The sequence below is a fragment of the Acanthochromis polyacanthus genome, chromosome 17 (assembly GCF_021347895.1).
Source record: "Acanthochromis polyacanthus isolate Apoly-LR-REF ecotype Palm Island chromosome 17, KAUST_Apoly_ChrSc, whole genome shotgun sequence".
In the NCBI taxonomy this organism is placed as follows: Eukaryota; Metazoa; Chordata; class Actinopteri; family Pomacentridae; genus Acanthochromis; species Acanthochromis polyacanthus.
This window is the reverse complement of record NC_067129.1, coordinates 15,564,689-15,582,920: the sequence shown is the minus strand read 5'-3', so window position 1 is coordinate 15,582,920 and position 18,232 is coordinate 15,564,689. Positions and strand designations below refer to the sequence as shown.

Genomic DNA, 18,232 nt, shown 5'->3' with positions numbered 1-18,232 from the left:
GAGCTGATCATGATGAATATTTACTGCCTGCAGTGCTTGGAACATACACTGTACATGAAAGCTCGACAACAGATTGCGAGTTGTCACCCAAAAATATGACAAACGGATGTGTATCCAGATTGCAGCATCATTCCTTTGTGTTCAACATCTGCCTGGGGTCTCCTCACTGACAGATGTGAGAGACATCCTTATTAAATGCCCGAACAACCTCAACTGGTTCTTTGCCATTTGAGTGAGAAGGAGTTCTGCTATGAGCACCTTTTGAATTTCTCCTCTTCCCGATCTTAAGGGAGAGCCCAGACACACTTGGGAGGGAGCTCTTTTCAACCACTTGTAATAGCAATCCTGTAGTTTCAATCACTATCCGGAGTGTGCGGCCAAGAGTGGTGTCAGTTTTCCTCATGAGCTCTCTAAAGTTGTCTTTTATAAGGTTAGCATATTTTTACCCCTCCTGAGGAAGACAGTTCTTGCCTCATCTACCAGCTTTGTAGAGTCTCTCTGTGGGGCAACTGAAAGTCCATCGCCACAGCTCCACCAAACACCAGGAGCTCATAGGTGAGTGGTGAGCCAGAAAGGTCAGTAAGACATTAGAGACTCAGAGCTCTAAGAATGAGCAACACTCTTCATATTCATTCAGTCTTCCCCCAGGATGGAGTCATCATAAACAATGGTATCCCTTCATTCTGCAATATTTAAATACTATATATCTATGTTAAAGCAGCCGTGTAAAGTCTATTTATTTCTATGCCCCATTTATTTACTTAGTCATAATTTGTGCTGCCCATACATTACTTAGAGTGACTTATTTACTAATTTATGTATACCTTGCTTTTTGCTCTTTTGTTTTTCTTCTTCCCAAGACAAGTTCCTTCTACACCCGTGCTTGGAGATTTAAATGATCTTCTGATTCTGAACAAATGGTGGGAACTCTGGCAGACTGATCCCCTCCTGCAACCTGGCTTCTGATCCACTGACAAAAGCAAACACGTGCATATAGATTAAACATACAAGGCTCGTCACATTAGCATGAATTTTGTCCTTTGAAACCTGCGATATCATGGCAATATTCCTCCGAGTACAGCATCTGACTTGATCAATCGGCAGCAGTTGTAGCCCAGATGCTTATCTTATCATTAGGAAAGAAAACCAACACATTTCTCCCGTTCCCACCAAAGGATTGTGGATAGCTCAGTGCACCCGTGGCCATGGAAGCTGCTTCATCTTTGTCCCCAATCAAGCTGATTCAGCCTGCACTTAGGGGTTCATGTGGAGAAAGTGTCCATGACTGCAAATATCTGGACCGGAAAGTGTGTCTTTAATTAAAACGCCTTAATTTGCAAATGAACTTGTTGGACTTTTCATGTGTCACAAGGGTACAGATGAGTTCAGATTAGTCCACACACACAAAAAAAGTAATGAAAATGAAAGCTTGTAGCAGATCCATAAGAGCTAAAGCCACGGGGAGCACAAACTAACTTGCTCACTATAATTTTTTATGCATAGATGCATACTGTCTATATGTTTTAGATGCTTTAGAGACTCATTTTATCTATCTAACACATTATTCCCTGCATGAGCATCCGCAGACGATACTTGCAATCCATTTTGTGATTCCGTGAAAAGCTTTCCTTGGTAACTCAGCTTGAAACAGACATCACCGGGCAGCATCTTCTCCCAAGAAACGATCCTTCAGCTGTGCATCACAGCTATGGCCACTGGGCATTATTAAAAAAGGATATGTGGAGAAAATGTCTGCTCTGTCAGCAAGTGCCTGGACTTTGCCTCATAACTCATAGTCTGTGCTAGTGAGTTTGTTTGTCGGGGCAGATCCCAGTGTTGTATCTTTATTTTTAAGCTCAACTTTAAAATGCAACAGAGGGATGAGCCCACATCCCTAAATAACAATACTTAAAATAAACACAAAGCTACAGGGAGAAGTGCAGGAAGAAGCAGCAAAAGCACCATCACTGCAATGATTTTTTTTTGTTTGTTTGTGTGTTGTTTTGCCTTTCATAAAGAGACTCCACCACATCCCTGGACCAGTTTCTTGCCACCTGTGGTCATTTTTGCTTCACAGCAGTTCAGAGGAGCTTTTTCCATGCATTACCCATCCATTCTGCTTGTTATACAAGTGTGAACCTGGTGTTTCAGGGCTGTCATTGTGAGGCTCCTCAGCAACTGCTTTTTTAAGATGCAATTCCCATAATGATTAGAATCAGACTGGAAAAAACATTGCAGAGACCGGGGGATGGCTTGCGCTATTTTTTACTTAACACATCCACTTCGCTATGTTTGTCACAATTTACTAAAAGGCTTATGATATGTGTGCATTCAGGAATGCACATCTTTTTTCTCCTTGCGGGTCTGCACACTTCTTAAATCGCTGCACTTGTTTCTTTTTTGTTTTTGTTTTTGTTTTTGTTTGTTTGTTTGTTTTTTCCGTGGTCAAAGGTAAAAGGTTTTCTGCACGAACCGTGTACGTAAAAATGAGCGGTGTCCGAGGTTAAGGTGGTTAGTTAATGGTTTCTAAATTGGGATTCTGTCGGTTTTTTGGATGGTGGATTTAATGCACTGGCGTATCCCGGTGGTTGCCTAGTAACGCGCTGGCAGTGGGCGCCGTAGAGAGATCTCTATGGTGGGCGCTCCATTAAAACCGTTGGCGCTCCTGACCTTGGCGTCGTGAATGCGCAAAGCACACAGACTGTGCGAAGCAGGAGATAAGAGTGGAGATCTGTGTGTTTGATACCGAAACCGGGGGGGAAATATTCCACACGCAACCCACGGCGTTCACTGACGGGCATGGTATGGAGGAAATCTCGAGATGGAGCGCGTCTCAGCTTCTGTAAAAGCAGGTGAGTTAACCTAATGATTCCGTTGTGTGTGTGGTGTGTTTTTTTGTTTTTTTCTCCGTGGGACGAATCTTTGTTCAGATTGATCACTGACATCTGGGGTGATTGTCTCATTCAAAGCGATTGCTCAGCGATATAGCACAGTGGAAGGTTTCTTTGCTCGACATTTTTTCTCCCCATTTTCATCCAATATTCCTCCGTCCTAGACCCAGATTAAACAAGCTTTCCCAGTCACACCGTGAGGCAGCGCACACACACTACAGCAGTTTGTCGATGCTACGTGGGCTGTGGCTTGGTTTTCTCTCTGGGTCTGGATCCTTGCATTAATTTATGAGGCGCTGATCATTACGTTGAGTGCTACCTTCATGTTCTTTGGAAGGTGTTTTTTTTCTCTCTCTTCCCCCCCACATCAATCCCTGCTCTTCTTTATTGCACTGCTAAATTAGACAAGGGGGGAGGGGGGGGGGATTTGGGAAATCCACAGAAACGGGTTTGATCCACACCAGTCGAATTACAAGGGCATTGGGAACCCAGTACTGTTGTCTGACATACTAGGCTCCTTTCTCAAATGCTTTCATGTCAAGGGCCCCCAGGCAGCCAGAACTCAATCGATAAGACGTTGTCCCAGTGATTTTTATTAGTGCTGAATTGGTGTTGAATTGTGTGCCTGTCAATGATGGAGGTGTACAGATAGCAAGGGTAGGAGTGAAACATGATTATAGCAATCTTCCTAATAGGTCTCTAACTAGGATCAAGTCAGGCAAATGGGAATTAAAGTATTCTGGTGTAAGGAAACTCAGCAGAGCCAGGATACTTTCATGCACAAACATCTGGCTGCTGCAGAATCCTCCATTTGAGTAAAATGTTGTGGTTGTAAAACATTTTGATTTTGGACACATCACTTAGTTACTGAGTTCTGGGCATGTTGCCAGGCTAAATTGCCCAATAACTTGCAGTGTATCAAACGTGACTGAGTGATGGCTCACTTTTATTACATGGCCCATTTGGTGTATGCCATAAAGCTTTTATCCACATCTGTCCCATCTCAGACCAGCAGAAGTTAGAGGGGAAAACCAGCATCCAGCTGCTTTGATTGCCTGCAGTGACGTCAGTAAAACAGCAAAAAAAAGTATTTTATTTTAGATGGAGACTTGAAAGAAACTACCTCAGCTTTGTTCCACCAATTAAACTGGAAGTTTGATTTTTGCGTCACATGTCAAAAACATGCAAATCTGTTGATACGAACGCAGCGCATGTGTAATTTAAAAGGAAATGCCACTCATTTTAAGAATTCATGCCGTCCCTTTGATCTGCAGCAGCCCCAGCACTGTCTTCTGTTTTTACTGCCAGGACTGCCTCTTAAACTCGAGACAACTAACTAAATCTGACTGGTGATCCCCGCTGCACAGCCTGTTACTGCTAATTTAATAATTAATAATGCCTTCACAGCAGGTTTTGTGAACAGAGAGGGTCTTGCACCTCCAAATGGATCCAAATGATTAATTATCCGTGTCACTTTCACACCAGAAGATGAGCCCCAATCTGCAGAAAAAATCAGGTTCTCTGTCTTCTCCATTTTAATGTCTTGGGAGCTGTACATCATTGTCATATAACAGATAGCTGATAGAACAAGTCTTGTCCTTTTTGGCTATGGGGAACATTCGTAACTGTTAATTAATACAGACAAAGCTGGCCTGGGGCAGAGATGTACAATATTTCTCAAATGAACCTCAGTGATAGTGTGAGACTAAAATTTATCCGATTATGTCCCAATGCTTGGAAATGGGCAAACCGTAGTGATGTTCGTATTAGGTAACACGCAGCACCTGCGAAGGAGAGAACGAGCCGCCTTTATTTGTGTTGACATCCCTGCAAGTGTAAACAAAATGTTGCAGAGAAAGCGAAAAGCCAATGCACCACATCTATGGTTAATTAGTCTCTGATATTAGCAGGAAGAAACTGTCCCCTGTCTTAATAGATAGAGCTATTTAGCTGCAGTCTTTAACAATGCTCGGGGCAGTGCTCATCAATAAATCTGATTAGATGAACAAGGTTGTTTTTGATTTGCTCATTGACAAGCCAGTGAGAACCTGATGCTGAGAATATTATACTTTCTGCTCCCCTTGACGATAAAGACTGGGTGCATACTGGATTAAAGTAGTTGAATGGGAGAAGAACGACACAATCCGTTTTCTGTAGGTCTTCCTGGATGAGCTCACATGCGCTACCTTACTTGACATGCAGTATGCACATTGTGATGAGGTGACAGTGCCTTCTGCTGTTCACTGAAGCATCCACGCTGATAAACCAGTAACTAGTCGTCACTTGTCGATGCGCAGAGGCTCTGGTGGCTGTATCTGGGTTAGGAAACAGATTATGTACATGCATGGCAAAGTTTCATCTGTTTGCATCAAGCAGTGCAGTTACTGGACAGATCCAAAATGAAGGAATTTTCCACTTGAATCAACAGGATGTCAGTTTTGCTTCTAAGCAGTTATGCGGTCTTTCTAATAGGGCTGCAAATAAGGAATATTTTCGTTGATGTGTTGATTATTCCTTAAATTAATTGATCCCTTGTGTTATCTATAAAATGGCAGAAAAACAATGTAAAATGTCAATTAGTGTTTCCGAAAGCCCAAGATGACATCCTCAAATGTCTTGTTTTGTCCAAAATCCAAAGATATGAAGTTTATAATCATAACAGAGGAGAAACCAGAAAATATTCACATTTTAAAAAACTGAAGCGGAAGATGTAGATTTTGTTTTCCTATAAAATATTTAAACCAAACAGAATAGTTGGTGATTAATTTAACAGCTGACAACAAATGACTCTTTTGATTAACTGCTACGGCTCTGCTTTGTAAATACTGGAAAAAATATAGAGCTTAAGAACTAGAAAACCGTTCAACAGCTTCAAAGATAAATTCTGCATTTGTGTTGGCAGAAAAAATAAAACAAATGAACTATACACTTTCAAAGAAGTGTCAAAGGATTCATTTCCTCTGATATGTAATCCAAATTGTTGATTCCTACCTGTAAACCTTCCTCAGGTCTTCCAATTAGGCTCCAATTACTCAGCTGTATCAAGAGGGTTGTGGTGCTTGTGTGATCCCATTAGACATGTTAGTTCTGGGAACGCTCAGCACTGCCATTATGCATCTTCATGCTGACAGTAAGGCTTAGATGTACTGAAAGATGCAAACACTCTGTTCATGATTTGGAGTTTTTGAAATGTATTAAACACTGAAATATCAAAATCGCATTGGGGTATTTGTTATTCCCAGTGAGTGTGTCTTTTTCATCGGGCTTCAATACAAATATTTGTCTTTCTTTGCTGTTCACCTTGATGCTTTCCCATAAGAAAAAAGGGTGCTTAACACCTTATATCATGCGATGCTTTCGCAGTGTCACTCCAACATCACAGCAGATGTGTTTTTCAGATTCCTCCCATCACCTCCCCCACTGATGCATAAAGATAAGGATTCAGTGACTCGTATATGAACAGGAATTAATTCGCTCTTTTAAGACAATTTGTTCCGACATTAAACTACTATGTGCACTAGTATGTATGTAGAGCCCAAGATAGTGGAAGACGATAAATCTTTTATTGCAAATAAGGAAATTAAACTGGCTTTGTAGACTGTTTTGACTGTTTTCTGATCTAATTTTCTCATCATCTTGTTTCTAGGTCTGTATGCACTGCAATGAAAACTGGAAGTAGGGCCGGTCCATATCTGACTGAGGTGTATTTGGATTTGATAACAGTCGGATCTAAAGGCGCAGTGAGTGATGTCTGTTTGACAGGGTCATTGCAAAGGGACTGAACAGACACTACAGTGTGCATTTGTGTTGTGCAAGGGCACTGTCTTGCCCAGACCATGTGGCTGGCTACATTTAGAGACCATCTGTTGCCTGCACACCTGCTACATCAGCAAGGGACTGCAACCATCACCCACTGTGCTCTTCTTTGGTGGATATTATGTTCCTGCTGGTCATTAACAAAGGCAACCAGCCAGAAATTCTACCCAACTGTGACCACCCAGTTTGGGAAGCTGCGAGGCCTCAGGGTCCCCGTGCCCAGCGAAGTCCTGAGGCCCGTTGATCAATATCTCGGGGTCCCCTACGCCGCCCCGCCTGTGGGCGAGAAGCGCTTCATGCCCCCCGATCAGCCCTCCTCCTGGTCAGGTGTCAAGAATGCTACCCACTTCATGCCTGTGTGCCCTCAGAACATCCACAACACCGTGCCAGAGATCATGATGCCCATATGGTTCACCTATAACCTGGACACAGTAGCCACTTACATTCAGGATCAGAGTGAGGACTGTTTGTATCTAAACATCTACGCTCCGACAGAGGATGGTGAGTTGGTGCGGGTAAAACGGACAGCAGTGACACTCCATGTTCATCGATCACTGTTTTTTGTGGCCCTGACGTTGTCCTGTGATCATCATAAATCATGTGTGTGACCCCTGCTCATATCATTGCTGCCACCAGAGGCTGATTTACCATCCAAAGCGATGTCATCATTATCATCTGAAATGTTGCCATCACACTGATAAGCAGGAAATTATTTGGTAGCTATGGCAACTGAAGATGTTGCCCTGATGCCCCTAACTGATCTTTTGCTTAGATATGAAAGGATAAGTACACATAAATGTACTGAGGAATGTGCTTGTTTCCTCACCAACAGACATCCAGTGAAATATTGCTGAGCTGCGGTGTTGTTTAAGTATCGGTTCACCTAAACTAAGCAATAATTTTCAGCTCTGAAAATGATGAACCCAGCATATTTCCCTATAACCGCAGAGCATCAAAGGTAATCGCGAAGATTACTTCGAGCTAGTGAAGCTAGCAGTGCCAGTTTTTTTCTTCTTTTGTCCATGTTTGGCTAAGAATTTCTTTATATTACTGAATTGCTGCTTTGTTCAGACAGTATGTCTGCTGGGGGCCAATTAGTGAGGTACAGGAGTCAACTGTCTATCGCATGCTGAATCCTTCTCATTTTTGTGACTAATAGAACTGTGAAATGAACCAGCAAGGGAACATTTAGTCTGTCTGCTGTGAATCTCTAGATTAGCAGAACAATGTAATGCCACGGTAATGCTGCGTGTTCTCTAATTCTAGTGTTGACAAACAGATTTCTCTTATTCAGGTTACTTCAATGCACCAATTAAACATGGTTTCTGAGGATGCATTGCCTCCCTCGCATGCATTTGGCATAACACAGAACGCCAAGCATTCTAAGTCGAACCGTGTTCAGCTTGTGTATGTAGCGTGCCACTCTTTGACTGGCTTTTCTATGGTAGCATAGCAACAACTGATAAACAGCCAGCTTGAGAGGTAGCTGTCCAAAATGGAGCAGCCCACATTTTATAAAGCCCCTCGTCTGAGTGCTGCCTATAGGCCTCCTCACCTGGCACGCAAGCAGGTTAATGAAATTCCACATTTCCATATTTGTTTCCGAGGAAATAACATAACCCCTTTTGGTCTATGCATTTTTATTTCTTCAGACTTTGCCATTGTTTATTTAAATTATACCTCAGGCGTTCTGTGACTTTATTATTTGTTTCACTGATGTGAAACCTGCTCTTTTTCCTTATCTCCTGTGATTATTTTTTCCACGTCAAATTAAAGAGTATGTTTCTGAAATTTACACTATATATTTGTGGCTTGATGTCCCCGTGAAGTCAGAGTGTATTAATTATGCATAGATAAACTATACACCACATACGTCATCTAAGTGCCCTACTGTGGTTTACCTGGAAATTAACACAACAGCTGCAGACAAAGATAAAATCTACCAAGAGACACGTATCACCCCAGCCACACTTATTAAAGCATTCGCAGGTATCAGTGTGTGTGTGTGTGCATGAATTTGGACATACACACAAAGTCAGTCCTTGCAAATATCTAACAAGGAGCAACAATCCGTTTACTTAATCAGAGCATAATTATAAACACTTATTATCTCGTACCTGCCATAATATAATTATGTACTGCATCTCTAAAGATTCTACATCATGTCATCTACCTTTTGTAAGAAAGAAATTGGTTCTGCCAGTTTGATTAGAAAGTTTATTCAATAAGACACACAGTCAACCATGCTATTTTGAAAATCTGTACTTCTTTTTTGTTTCTTATGTGAATCCCAGGGAGCCAACACAAGAAAAAGGGGGCGGCTTTCTCACACGCTGAGACTCATATATCTGAAGGTATTTTTTTAAGAGCTCAAAGTCTTGATGCATGGATTCTTTTAGGTTTTTAGGTGTTTTGTTTTTTTGCTTTCCTGAGGAACTGTGGGGGTTCTTTTATTCGGAGTGGGAAAAGAAAAATGCTGTTATCTGATTTTGTGATTACATAAGTTTGCTGTTACTGCATCCCATGTCTTGAATTGAGCACTGTTGCAATCCTTTCACGAAGGGTTACATCTCTATTGCCACGCACATTGATCCAGAGATTGCATTATCTACTTATCTGTCTTAGAGTCTCTTCTAAAGACAGTCATTAGTCAATATAATAAATTGGCCCCAAAACGTAAAGTATTGATCTTCTATTTTTATGGAACAAATACCACACTTTCTATTTTAGCTCGTACTAGTAGAAAGCAAGCGCTCAGTGTCGTGCAGGTCAAAACTACGCTCAAGTCTTTAACATATTTTTAATATCATTTTAATTCAACTGAGAATAAAGTTAAATCAATACTCTTTTTCCTCTCTCTCTTTCTAATGCAGAGTAATTTAGAAACAGTGCAGAGCAAAAGTATGCTTGCTTGCTATCAGAACTGTTGTTAATTATTTTATTATTCATGCACCCTTGTCGGAGTGTATTTACCATGCATTTTCTGATTGTCATTACAGCTTCCAAACCACAGGCCTTCCACCCCTTGCTTGCTTCTAAGCACATTTTCTGAGCCGTATTTTGCCATACCTCATACTGAACAGTTGGGATATAAAGTTTTAGTAACAGTGCTCCATTAATTCTCCATTTCATTACTGCTGCCCCTGCAGTTGTTTGCTCAGCGTGTGTGTGTGTGTGTGTGTGTGTGTGTGTGTGTGTGTGTGTGTGTGTGTGTGTGTGTGTGTGTGTGTGTGTGTGTGTGTGTGTGTGTGTGTGTGTGTGTGTGTGTGTTTGACGTTGCAGATATAAGAGACTCTGAAGCTCGACCTGTGATGGTCTACATCCATGGAGGCTCCTATATGGAGGGCACAGGGAACATGATGGACGGCAGCGTTCTGGCCAGTTATGGGAATGTTGTCGTCGTCACGCTCAACTACAGAATTGGAATATTAGGTGATGACATGTCTCTGTGCGGTAACTTTTAATGGTGTCTCAACTGGGGGATTTAGCCCTTTTTAATCTAAGGGAATAAACTGTCACAGTGGTCATTATCTTCCACTTGTGCTGCAGTTATTAGACTATTAAAAGAAGTAGAGACATGAGAGAAGGATGCAGAGAAAAGCACTATAGGAAAATATGGTAGCATTGCACAGCTTGATTTGCATATAAATGTTGTCGTCAGAGCAAAAGCGATGCAAATACTTGTCATGCCTTGTCCTTGTTGCAGAAATCTGCTTTATGCCCATTCTGAAAACACAATTTATCTCCCTTTAGATGGATCTATCTAATCTGAACAAGATTATCAGGCTTCGCCATTCTTGAAAGTAACACAATTTAAATACTATACAGAGAGATACAGCATTCAGAGGCATGCACAAGGTCATGAGTTTTCGTGTTCCTTCGTGTTTAACATTCAAAACAGTGTGGAGTTTAGATGGGACCAGACAAGGGAATATGTAATAGGATCAATGTAAGAGCTCCAGTGACCTCATTGTAGTTTTATGAAATTCATTTAATGAAATACAAGTAGAAGATTTATTTATGTTTGTTATTAAGTTGCTGTTGTGAGCAGAGCATTAAAATTTGATGAGCAGAGCCCTGATCACTTCCTGAGGGGCTACTGCTGCGTGGAGACTCTTACAAGGAGTCGACTAAAGTAGTGAAACACAGTAGGAGAGAGTGTATTTACACCTGAGGGGAAACGGTGCCAGTTCATTCAGATGCCCTGCTGGGCTACAGCTCTACATCAAAGTTGTCACACACTGTAGAGCTCTACTTCAGCGCCGGCTCTGTTGTGTCTCTACACATCAGGTTTCCTTAGTACTGGGGACCAGGCAGCCAAAGGAAACTATGGACTCCTGGACCAGATTCAAGCTCTCCGCTGGATAAGTAAAAACATTGGTTCTTTTGGAGGAGACCCAGGCCGCATCACAGTTTTTGGATCTGGAATCGGTGCTTCATGTGTCAGTCTGCTGACACTCTCCCACCACTCAGAGGGTAAGAATCTGCAAGTCTCTATTTCAAAGTTATCTCTGACGCTAGAGTTCAAGTAGCAATTAATGCAATAATGTCAATGTCAGCTTGCATGAACCTGAGTTGTAAGATTTCATATTATCAATTAAATTACTCTGTCTTTTTAAACAGTGTTTTCATTTTATCATTTTCAAATCTGTTCTTTATTTTTAAGAGTAGCTCCAAGTGGTCTGGCATAGAGATGAAGTGTTATGATATGGGCGTAGGGTAAAGAGGGGATTCGTTAAGTAAGTGATTGCTTTTGTTCCCCTCTACTCAATCTAATCAGACTAAAAGCTCTGCCTCTTAAAATGTGAAGCTCTTAAAGAAGCCTACTGGCATTATAAAGTTTTCAGCATGTCATCACGTTCACCTGTGACCATCAGTTTTTACCACTGCAACTGATTTATACTTCAGACTCTCAGCGCCAGATTTATTTACCCATTTCTACCTGCCTGCAGTTTCCAAAAAGGATTTTAAAAAAAGCAGTGATTTTGGTGTGTTCATTTTCTGTCATTGCAAAACCTTGTGTGAATACACTGTTTACCAAGGACAAGGTTGGCATGAAGATGAAGCACAACTCGAGAAAAGTCCAAATGCCTCAGATATTTTCTGTAAAAAGATTTTTTTCTCTTTTTTTTCCACATATATTGGCAGCGTGTTAATTTAATACCACAATTTTAATCCACGTCCCTCCACAAATTTATGCTATCAACACTAATGTTATCTTTAAGTGAATTCAGATAAAGTACCTGCATATAGAGAATACTTTACCCACTGGAATCCAGCATCTGATAACCTGTGAAAAGATGAGCAGGTAACATTAAAATGTGCCATTTGATGAACACTTCTCCAAAGCTCCTTGCAAGAATCAAAGATGTGCATTTCAATATGGGTGGCCCCACTGGGAATTGAACCTCTAATCTTCACCGTATTATTGCCCGGGCGCTCTCATTGATGATGGACAAAATCACAAGAAGGGCAAAAACTGTGTGTTTTCATCAGCAGCAGGCAGGCAGGCTGCAGCGGCTGTCCTTTGTGAGGTTTGTATTAGATGTCCTAGCTCGGCTGCAGTAAATGCACAAAGACCTCCGGCTGTCTTTGAAGTAGACTAGCTAGCTGCTGCCCTAAAAAATTGAAATAAATGACAGCAAAGGAGGGAGAAAGTGACACTGTCCCTACACTCGTTCTCCTGCGACTGTTATGCCTTAACCTCAGCAGAGTATTTCTGAGTTGATACATATCACTTGTCATTTTTAGGTGGTAGATACAAAATCCCCAGAGACAGAGGTGACGCACTGCATATAAACAATTCAACGGAGCAGCGTGTTTACTCTATCAACATTGAAGGATCAGGGTTACTGCATATTCAGCTCTCTGCACACACCCTCCACCGCACAGTTGGCATCAGCAGTCTATGTGTAAAGCTACGCAGCTTGTTAGACACACAGTATTAACGATTCCACAATTACGCTACATCTGTGAATAACTGGTGTGGGGAAAACTAGACGCCTCCTCGCTGGAACAATGCTGCAAATTGATCATTAGTTTGACAAGCATTCACTGTCATCTGCATAGAGGAACAAATAAGCGGATCAGCAGTGGAAAAGCAGGATTTGGGGGCATTTTTATCAGTATGTTAACAAAGGAAGGAATCGGCATCCCATTCGCAGGACTTTTCTTCTACCTGCTGCGTTACTGAGCAGCTTCTCATGAGCTGGACAGTCTGGCTTTATTAGTCTTTGTGCTGCTTTATTTTCCTAAAAGCTAAAACACATCATGTGGCTCTTTTTTTTGCATTTGTCTACCTGGATTTTATTTAGCATCAAGCATTGGATTTAACTATGAATAATAATTAGCATAAAGTGAATCATGTATTTGCTTAGAGCAGCTCAGAATGCTCCTAATAATAATGGTGTACTGGGATAACCACTGTTCTCTGGGCATTTTGTCCTGTGTCTTTTTGTTCTGAATTTTCTGTCCCAAGGTCTGTTCCACAGAGCCATCATCCAAAGTGGTTCAGCGCTGTCCAGCTGGGCTGTGAACTACCAACCAGTCAAGTACACTCGCATGCTTGCTGAGAGGGTTGGCTGCAATGTGTTGGACACAGTGGACATGGTCTCCTGCCTGCAGAGGAAAAGCGCAAAGGAGCTGGTAGAGCAAGACATCCAGGCCGCCCGATACCGAGTGGCTTTCGGCCCCGTCATTGACGGAGACGTCATCCCGGATGACCCAGAGATCCTGATGGAGCAGGGCGAGTTCCTGAACTATGATATAATGCTGGGTGTTAATCAGGGGGAGGGGCTGCGCTTTGTGGAGAACGTGATGGACCTGGAGGACGGAGTGTCTGGCAGCGACTTTGACTTTGCTGTGTCAGACTTTGTGGACAGTTTGTATGGCTACCCAGAAGGGAAGGACACACTGAGGGAGACAATTAAATTCATGTACACAGACTGGGCTGACAAGGACAACCCGGAGACCAGGAGGAAGACCCTGGTGGCCCTCTTCACCGACCACCAATGGGTGGAGCCATCGGTGGTGACAGCTGACCTGCACGCCCGCTACGGCTCGCCCACGTACTTCTACGCCTTCTACCACCACTGCCAGAGCCTTATGAAGCCGGTGTGGTCAGACTCAGCGCATGGAGACGAGGTGCCTTACGTATTTGGCATCCCCATGGTGGGCCCGACTGATCTGTTCCCCTGCAACTTCTCCAGGAATGACATCATGCTCAGTGCTGTGGTTATGACCTACTGGACCAACTTTGCAAAGAGTGGGTGAGTAACAGTGAACCCAGTGACACAATCTGGTTTAATGCATTAGATACTCATTTAATATCTAACTGGAAAAGCTGGAGTGATTGACCATACCCGTGCCTTTACTCTGTGTTGAGATGTCCAATCTCCAAATTAGGTACAGCCTGAACTCCCACTACAATGTCTTCCAGGCATCATTTTTTTCCTGTTTGCTCACAAGAACTCCAATATGAAAAACTGTGGTTCAATTTTCAGCAATTCTTATAAATTCCTTAACATCCCAGGTTTAAAAATTTACACAACTTACTGTAAATTGCCCTTTCTGTAACTGATTTGACCTCACCATTCAGTGTAGAATCATGGCTGCTGACTGTATTCTGCATACAGTATCTAGTAGGAGTTGTGTCCTTTCAAATGGCAGGTCATGTTTAGGCTCCTGTAAAATCTCCCTTTACTCACATCACAAAGTTTCATGACTTTGGGCAGGTTTCCTAAAGGTGGCGGATCTTTAAATTTACAGCTTAATTCTCATAAATGTTTAAAGCAGTGGCTCAGCTTATGTTGACGGGAAATTTTGAAGAGGCGTTTAAGATGTACTCTATAAACCTAAGACAAATTTATTGAGTGTTGTGATTTCAAGTAGGAGCAACACACATTGTTAGCACAGAAATACTGCGTGTACACACTGTATATGTTTGCTTGTAATACACAGGGTTTTTGTTGTGGGTGTTGTACAGATTTGAGATGACTACTAAACAGCATTTCTCACTGTGGATCTGTTTCTCCTTCTGGCAAGTCTCTAATAGCAATTTTACTGAGAGACCTAAAAAAGTATCCCCTGTGTATCCCTCTAGCCATAACTTTCCTTCCGGTGCATTTGATGTATATGTTTTAGACAGCAGGAGAGTTTTTCAGCTTAATAAAGTTTTCCACTTCTTGGAAAATGAGAGTTTATTGTCCAAGACAAGATAGAGTCTGATGTTGAAGCGAAATCACACAAACACTGACTCAGCTGTGGAAAAGCTTGCTGTTGAAAGCGCAACAGAGTGAAGCTCTGCAGCTCTCCTTCTGACAGCTTGTTTTGCAATTTGTCATATGGAGGCAAAGATTTGCTGGGTGTTCTTGAAGATAACAGACACCTAAGTGAGCTGTGCTGTAGTGGAGAACTTCTCTGCTGCAGTGCTCGAGCCTTCCTGCTTATTGAATGCAGAGCTGCAATGAATCTTTGTACACGATGACCCCAGCAGTAGGCGAAAGCACAGCGCAGGTCATTGTAGGCTGCTGTTTCAGTGTGTAGGAATGAGAGAATGCTGAGCTCTTGAGGAGAGTTGGTGATATTACATTGTGTTGACCTAGATTTTGCTCTTGCAATGATGAAGTTCTTCTATTCTATCTGTATTACACTCAGTTTCATGGAAGAGCCTGCTATTTCCTGATGAATTTTAGCCGTGTGCAATTACAGTGCCCAAGTTTGAGCAATCTGCTTGAAATAATTATCACAGCATTAAAGCAGATATTATCCAGTAATGATGCACATTATGGTGTAGAAAATGTTAGCAAAATCACATCTAAAACAAAACATCTAACTAATGCTCCGTGTATTGAACTGTGTTCCACTGTGTGTAGAACAAAAATCAATAACAAATTTTGTTTGTTATTCTTGCTAGCTGGTTCTGAATCATTAGTTTGGACAATGAAATATCTACATCAATAAATAAAATTATATCATCACAACGTGGTGCTGCTAAAGGTTGACAAGTATTGAACTGAATCCGGCTCTAATGCGCTAATCATTGAGCTTTCTTCCAACACATTTGTCTCTGGTGTCTTCACAGGGATCCTAACAAGCCCGTGCCACAGGACACCAAGTTCATCCACACCAAGGCCAACCGCTTCGAGGAGGTAGCCTGGTCTAAGTACGACCCCTATGACCAGCTCTACCTGCACATCGGCCTGAAGCCTCGCATCCGTGACCACTACCGCGCCACCAAAGTGGCCTTCTGGAAACACCTGGTGCCGCATCTCTACAACCTCCACGACATGTTCCACTACTCCTCCACTACCACCAAGGTCACCCCACTGGATCCCACCCAGTCCAACGGCAAGAGATCCGGCAGCACCGGACGGCCTCCTCTGTCCACCGCCCACAACAACGGAGAAGCAGGGAGGGAGATGGGTCCTCTGATCATGCCGAACCCCAGAGATTACTCCACAGAGCTCAGCGTCACCATCGCCGTGGGGGCGTCGCTGCTCTTCCTCAATGTCCTGGCCTTCGCCGCTCTGTACTACCGCAAGGACAAGCGCAGTCGCCAGGACACGTCCCAGCAGCCCAGTCCCCAGCGTGAGAGCAAAGGCAACAACGCGAGCCACACTACCACAATAGACGAAACCCTTTCATCCCAGCAGAGGAACCAGTGTGAGGCCCTTCACAATCCTCTTCACGTCTCTCCCAGCTTGGACTACACGCTCAGCCAGCGCCGTTCCCCTGACGACATCCCTCTGATGACCCCCAACAACATCACCATGATCCCCAACTCCCTAATGGGCCTCTCCAACATGAGTCCTTACAGCACCTTCCCCGCTGGCTACAGCTCCGCAGGCCTGCCCAGCACCCACTCAACCACGCGAGTATAGCCTGGCAGGAGACAGCGATGAGAAGCGTGACGCACCTGAAACACGGAAATGTAAAGCTGTATTTAGGATGTGTAGGTAAAATAGGGTTGAATATGTTCGTTCTGTCTTTTCCAAAGGTGTAAAACCGCCAACATCCTGCCTTTGCTCTCTCATAATAGGAAGTCTAACTGCAGAGTCATTTTATAATAATCATTTTCAAAGGCAGTGAAAAAGAAAAGTGCATTTCATTTTCCACTTTGGCTTTTTTGGAACTTTACCTAGCAAGAACTTAGTATAATGTTTATACAGTTGGATTTGTATGGGAAGCTTTTTCTTACTCTGTGATATCTATTTTGATCTCGTGGAACAAAGTGACATTACAAGTCGGGGTGGACGGAGATGAGATCTGGGAAAAGCAGAGAAGCAGTATTATTATGACTATTATCAAGCTATTTTATACATATTTCTCATGGTACATTGCTTATTATGAAAATGTATTTTTACTGTAATTACTTTCAAATGCCTTGTACATCGCTTACATAAGGAATTACTGTGGAATCATAACAACAATGGATTGAAGTTTTGTTCGAATACTGGTCACATATGGTAAAAAAAAAAAAAAATCCAGTTTATCCAAAATGTTTCTATCTGGTAGTGCAAATTATAGCACCCATGTGTGCGTGGGCTTGTGTGGGTGTGCGAGTGTGTGGAAGGGTGAAAGCTGCAGTGCAAAAATGTAAATTAGGCATCGTTTGAAATTAACCATTCAGTTTTGCATATGTAGTGTTGTGTAATCTATTGTAGTCTATTGAGTATCCTTGCTATATTTTCGTTTTATGTGCTTCTAATTTTTTGCTCAGTACACTGTAGGAATATAACTTCTGCTTCACTATAAAAAGAGACTCGCTTACAATGTGTTCTTTCCTACTCTAACCGACTCATGGTTCTTTTGGCTTGGCTTGTTTGTACAGAATAAACTTAGACCAACATTTTATTTGTCGTTTGTTTATGAGATACTGTAAGGTCTTCAGAAAGATGACTGTAATTACATTGTAACTGTATGTATTCCAATTCAGATATTCACATTTAAAAAGGAGTTTTACGAACCTTACAGATTACTGCTCCTTAACCAAGCGGTTTGGACCCCGTGCATAACGAGTTATATCCAGGGGTCACACTTTACTGAATCGACAAGATGGACATCAAGCTTTGAGATCTGATTTTTTTGAACCTATCATGACATTGTTTAATCTAAATGAGACGACTATTAAAAGATTTTTGAACCTAAAGATGAGTCTTGTCAGAAATTGGGATTTGATCATATTTTGTTCATCTAATGCAGGTTTAATAGAAGACTTTTTGTTACAATTAATCATAAATGTGTGAAATGCAGGCCTCAGATATACAGCGTGTGGGTCTTAGAGTTGGAGTTACAGGTGAATGCTGCCGATTTTACACCTGCCTGTTGACTGGTTTGGGGGTGTTTTGTGGCACCATGCAGAGGAAGGAAAAAAATCTGATAAAATGTTCGGAGCGGAAGATTACAAGTTGGGAAATGTGGGGGTGTGAAGTTAGAAAGACATGAGCTCGCCAGACTTCTGTAACCCACTCCTCATCTCTGCTTGAGGCTGGCAGCTAGATACGAGCTACATAAGCCGCTATTAG

At 42.3% G+C, this 18,232-nt stretch overlaps 1 protein-coding gene across 2 annotated transcripts; it reads left to right on the top strand.

The window, feature by feature from the left end:
• The first annotated feature begins 2,587 nt into the window (after positions 1-2,587).
• On the top strand, positions 2,588-17,856 carry nlgn3b (neuroligin 3b). 2 transcript variants are annotated; one of them, XM_022188348.2, is made up of 7 exons: positions 2,589-2,852; positions 6,538-7,208; positions 9,002-9,061; positions 9,990-10,139; positions 10,998-11,183; positions 13,186-13,975; positions 15,790-17,856. In XM_022188348.2, the coding sequence occupies exons 2-7, from the start codon at positions 6,728-6,730 to the stop codon at positions 16,586-16,588; spliced, it is 2,466 nt and encodes an 821-aa protein (XP_022044040.1). In that variant the 5' UTR covers positions 2,589-2,852; positions 6,538-6,727; the 3' UTR covers positions 16,589-17,856. The 2 variants fall into 2 exon arrangements, with proteins under 2 accessions (XP_022044048.1, XP_022044040.1); XM_022188356.2 differs by lacking the exon at positions 9,002-9,061 and having other exon boundaries at positions 2,588-2,852.
• Positions 17,857-18,232: the final 376 nt, after the last annotated feature.

What these genes read in the sequence shown, in the direction of transcription:
- nlgn3b (XM_022188348.2), top strand. Translation starts at nt 6,728, where the DNA reads ATGTGGCTGGCTACATTTAGAGACCATCTGTTGCCTGCACACCTGCTA. An exon ending in CTACGCTCCGACAGAGGATG is followed by an intron (nt 7,209 to 9,001) that starts GTGAGTTGGTGC and finishes TGTGAATCCCAG; the next exon opens with GGAGCCAACACAAGAAAAAG. An exon ending in ACTCTCCCACCACTCAGAGG is followed by an intron (nt 11,184 to 13,185) that starts GTAAGAATCTGC and finishes TTCTGTCCCAAG; the next exon opens with GTCTGTTCCACAGAGCCATC.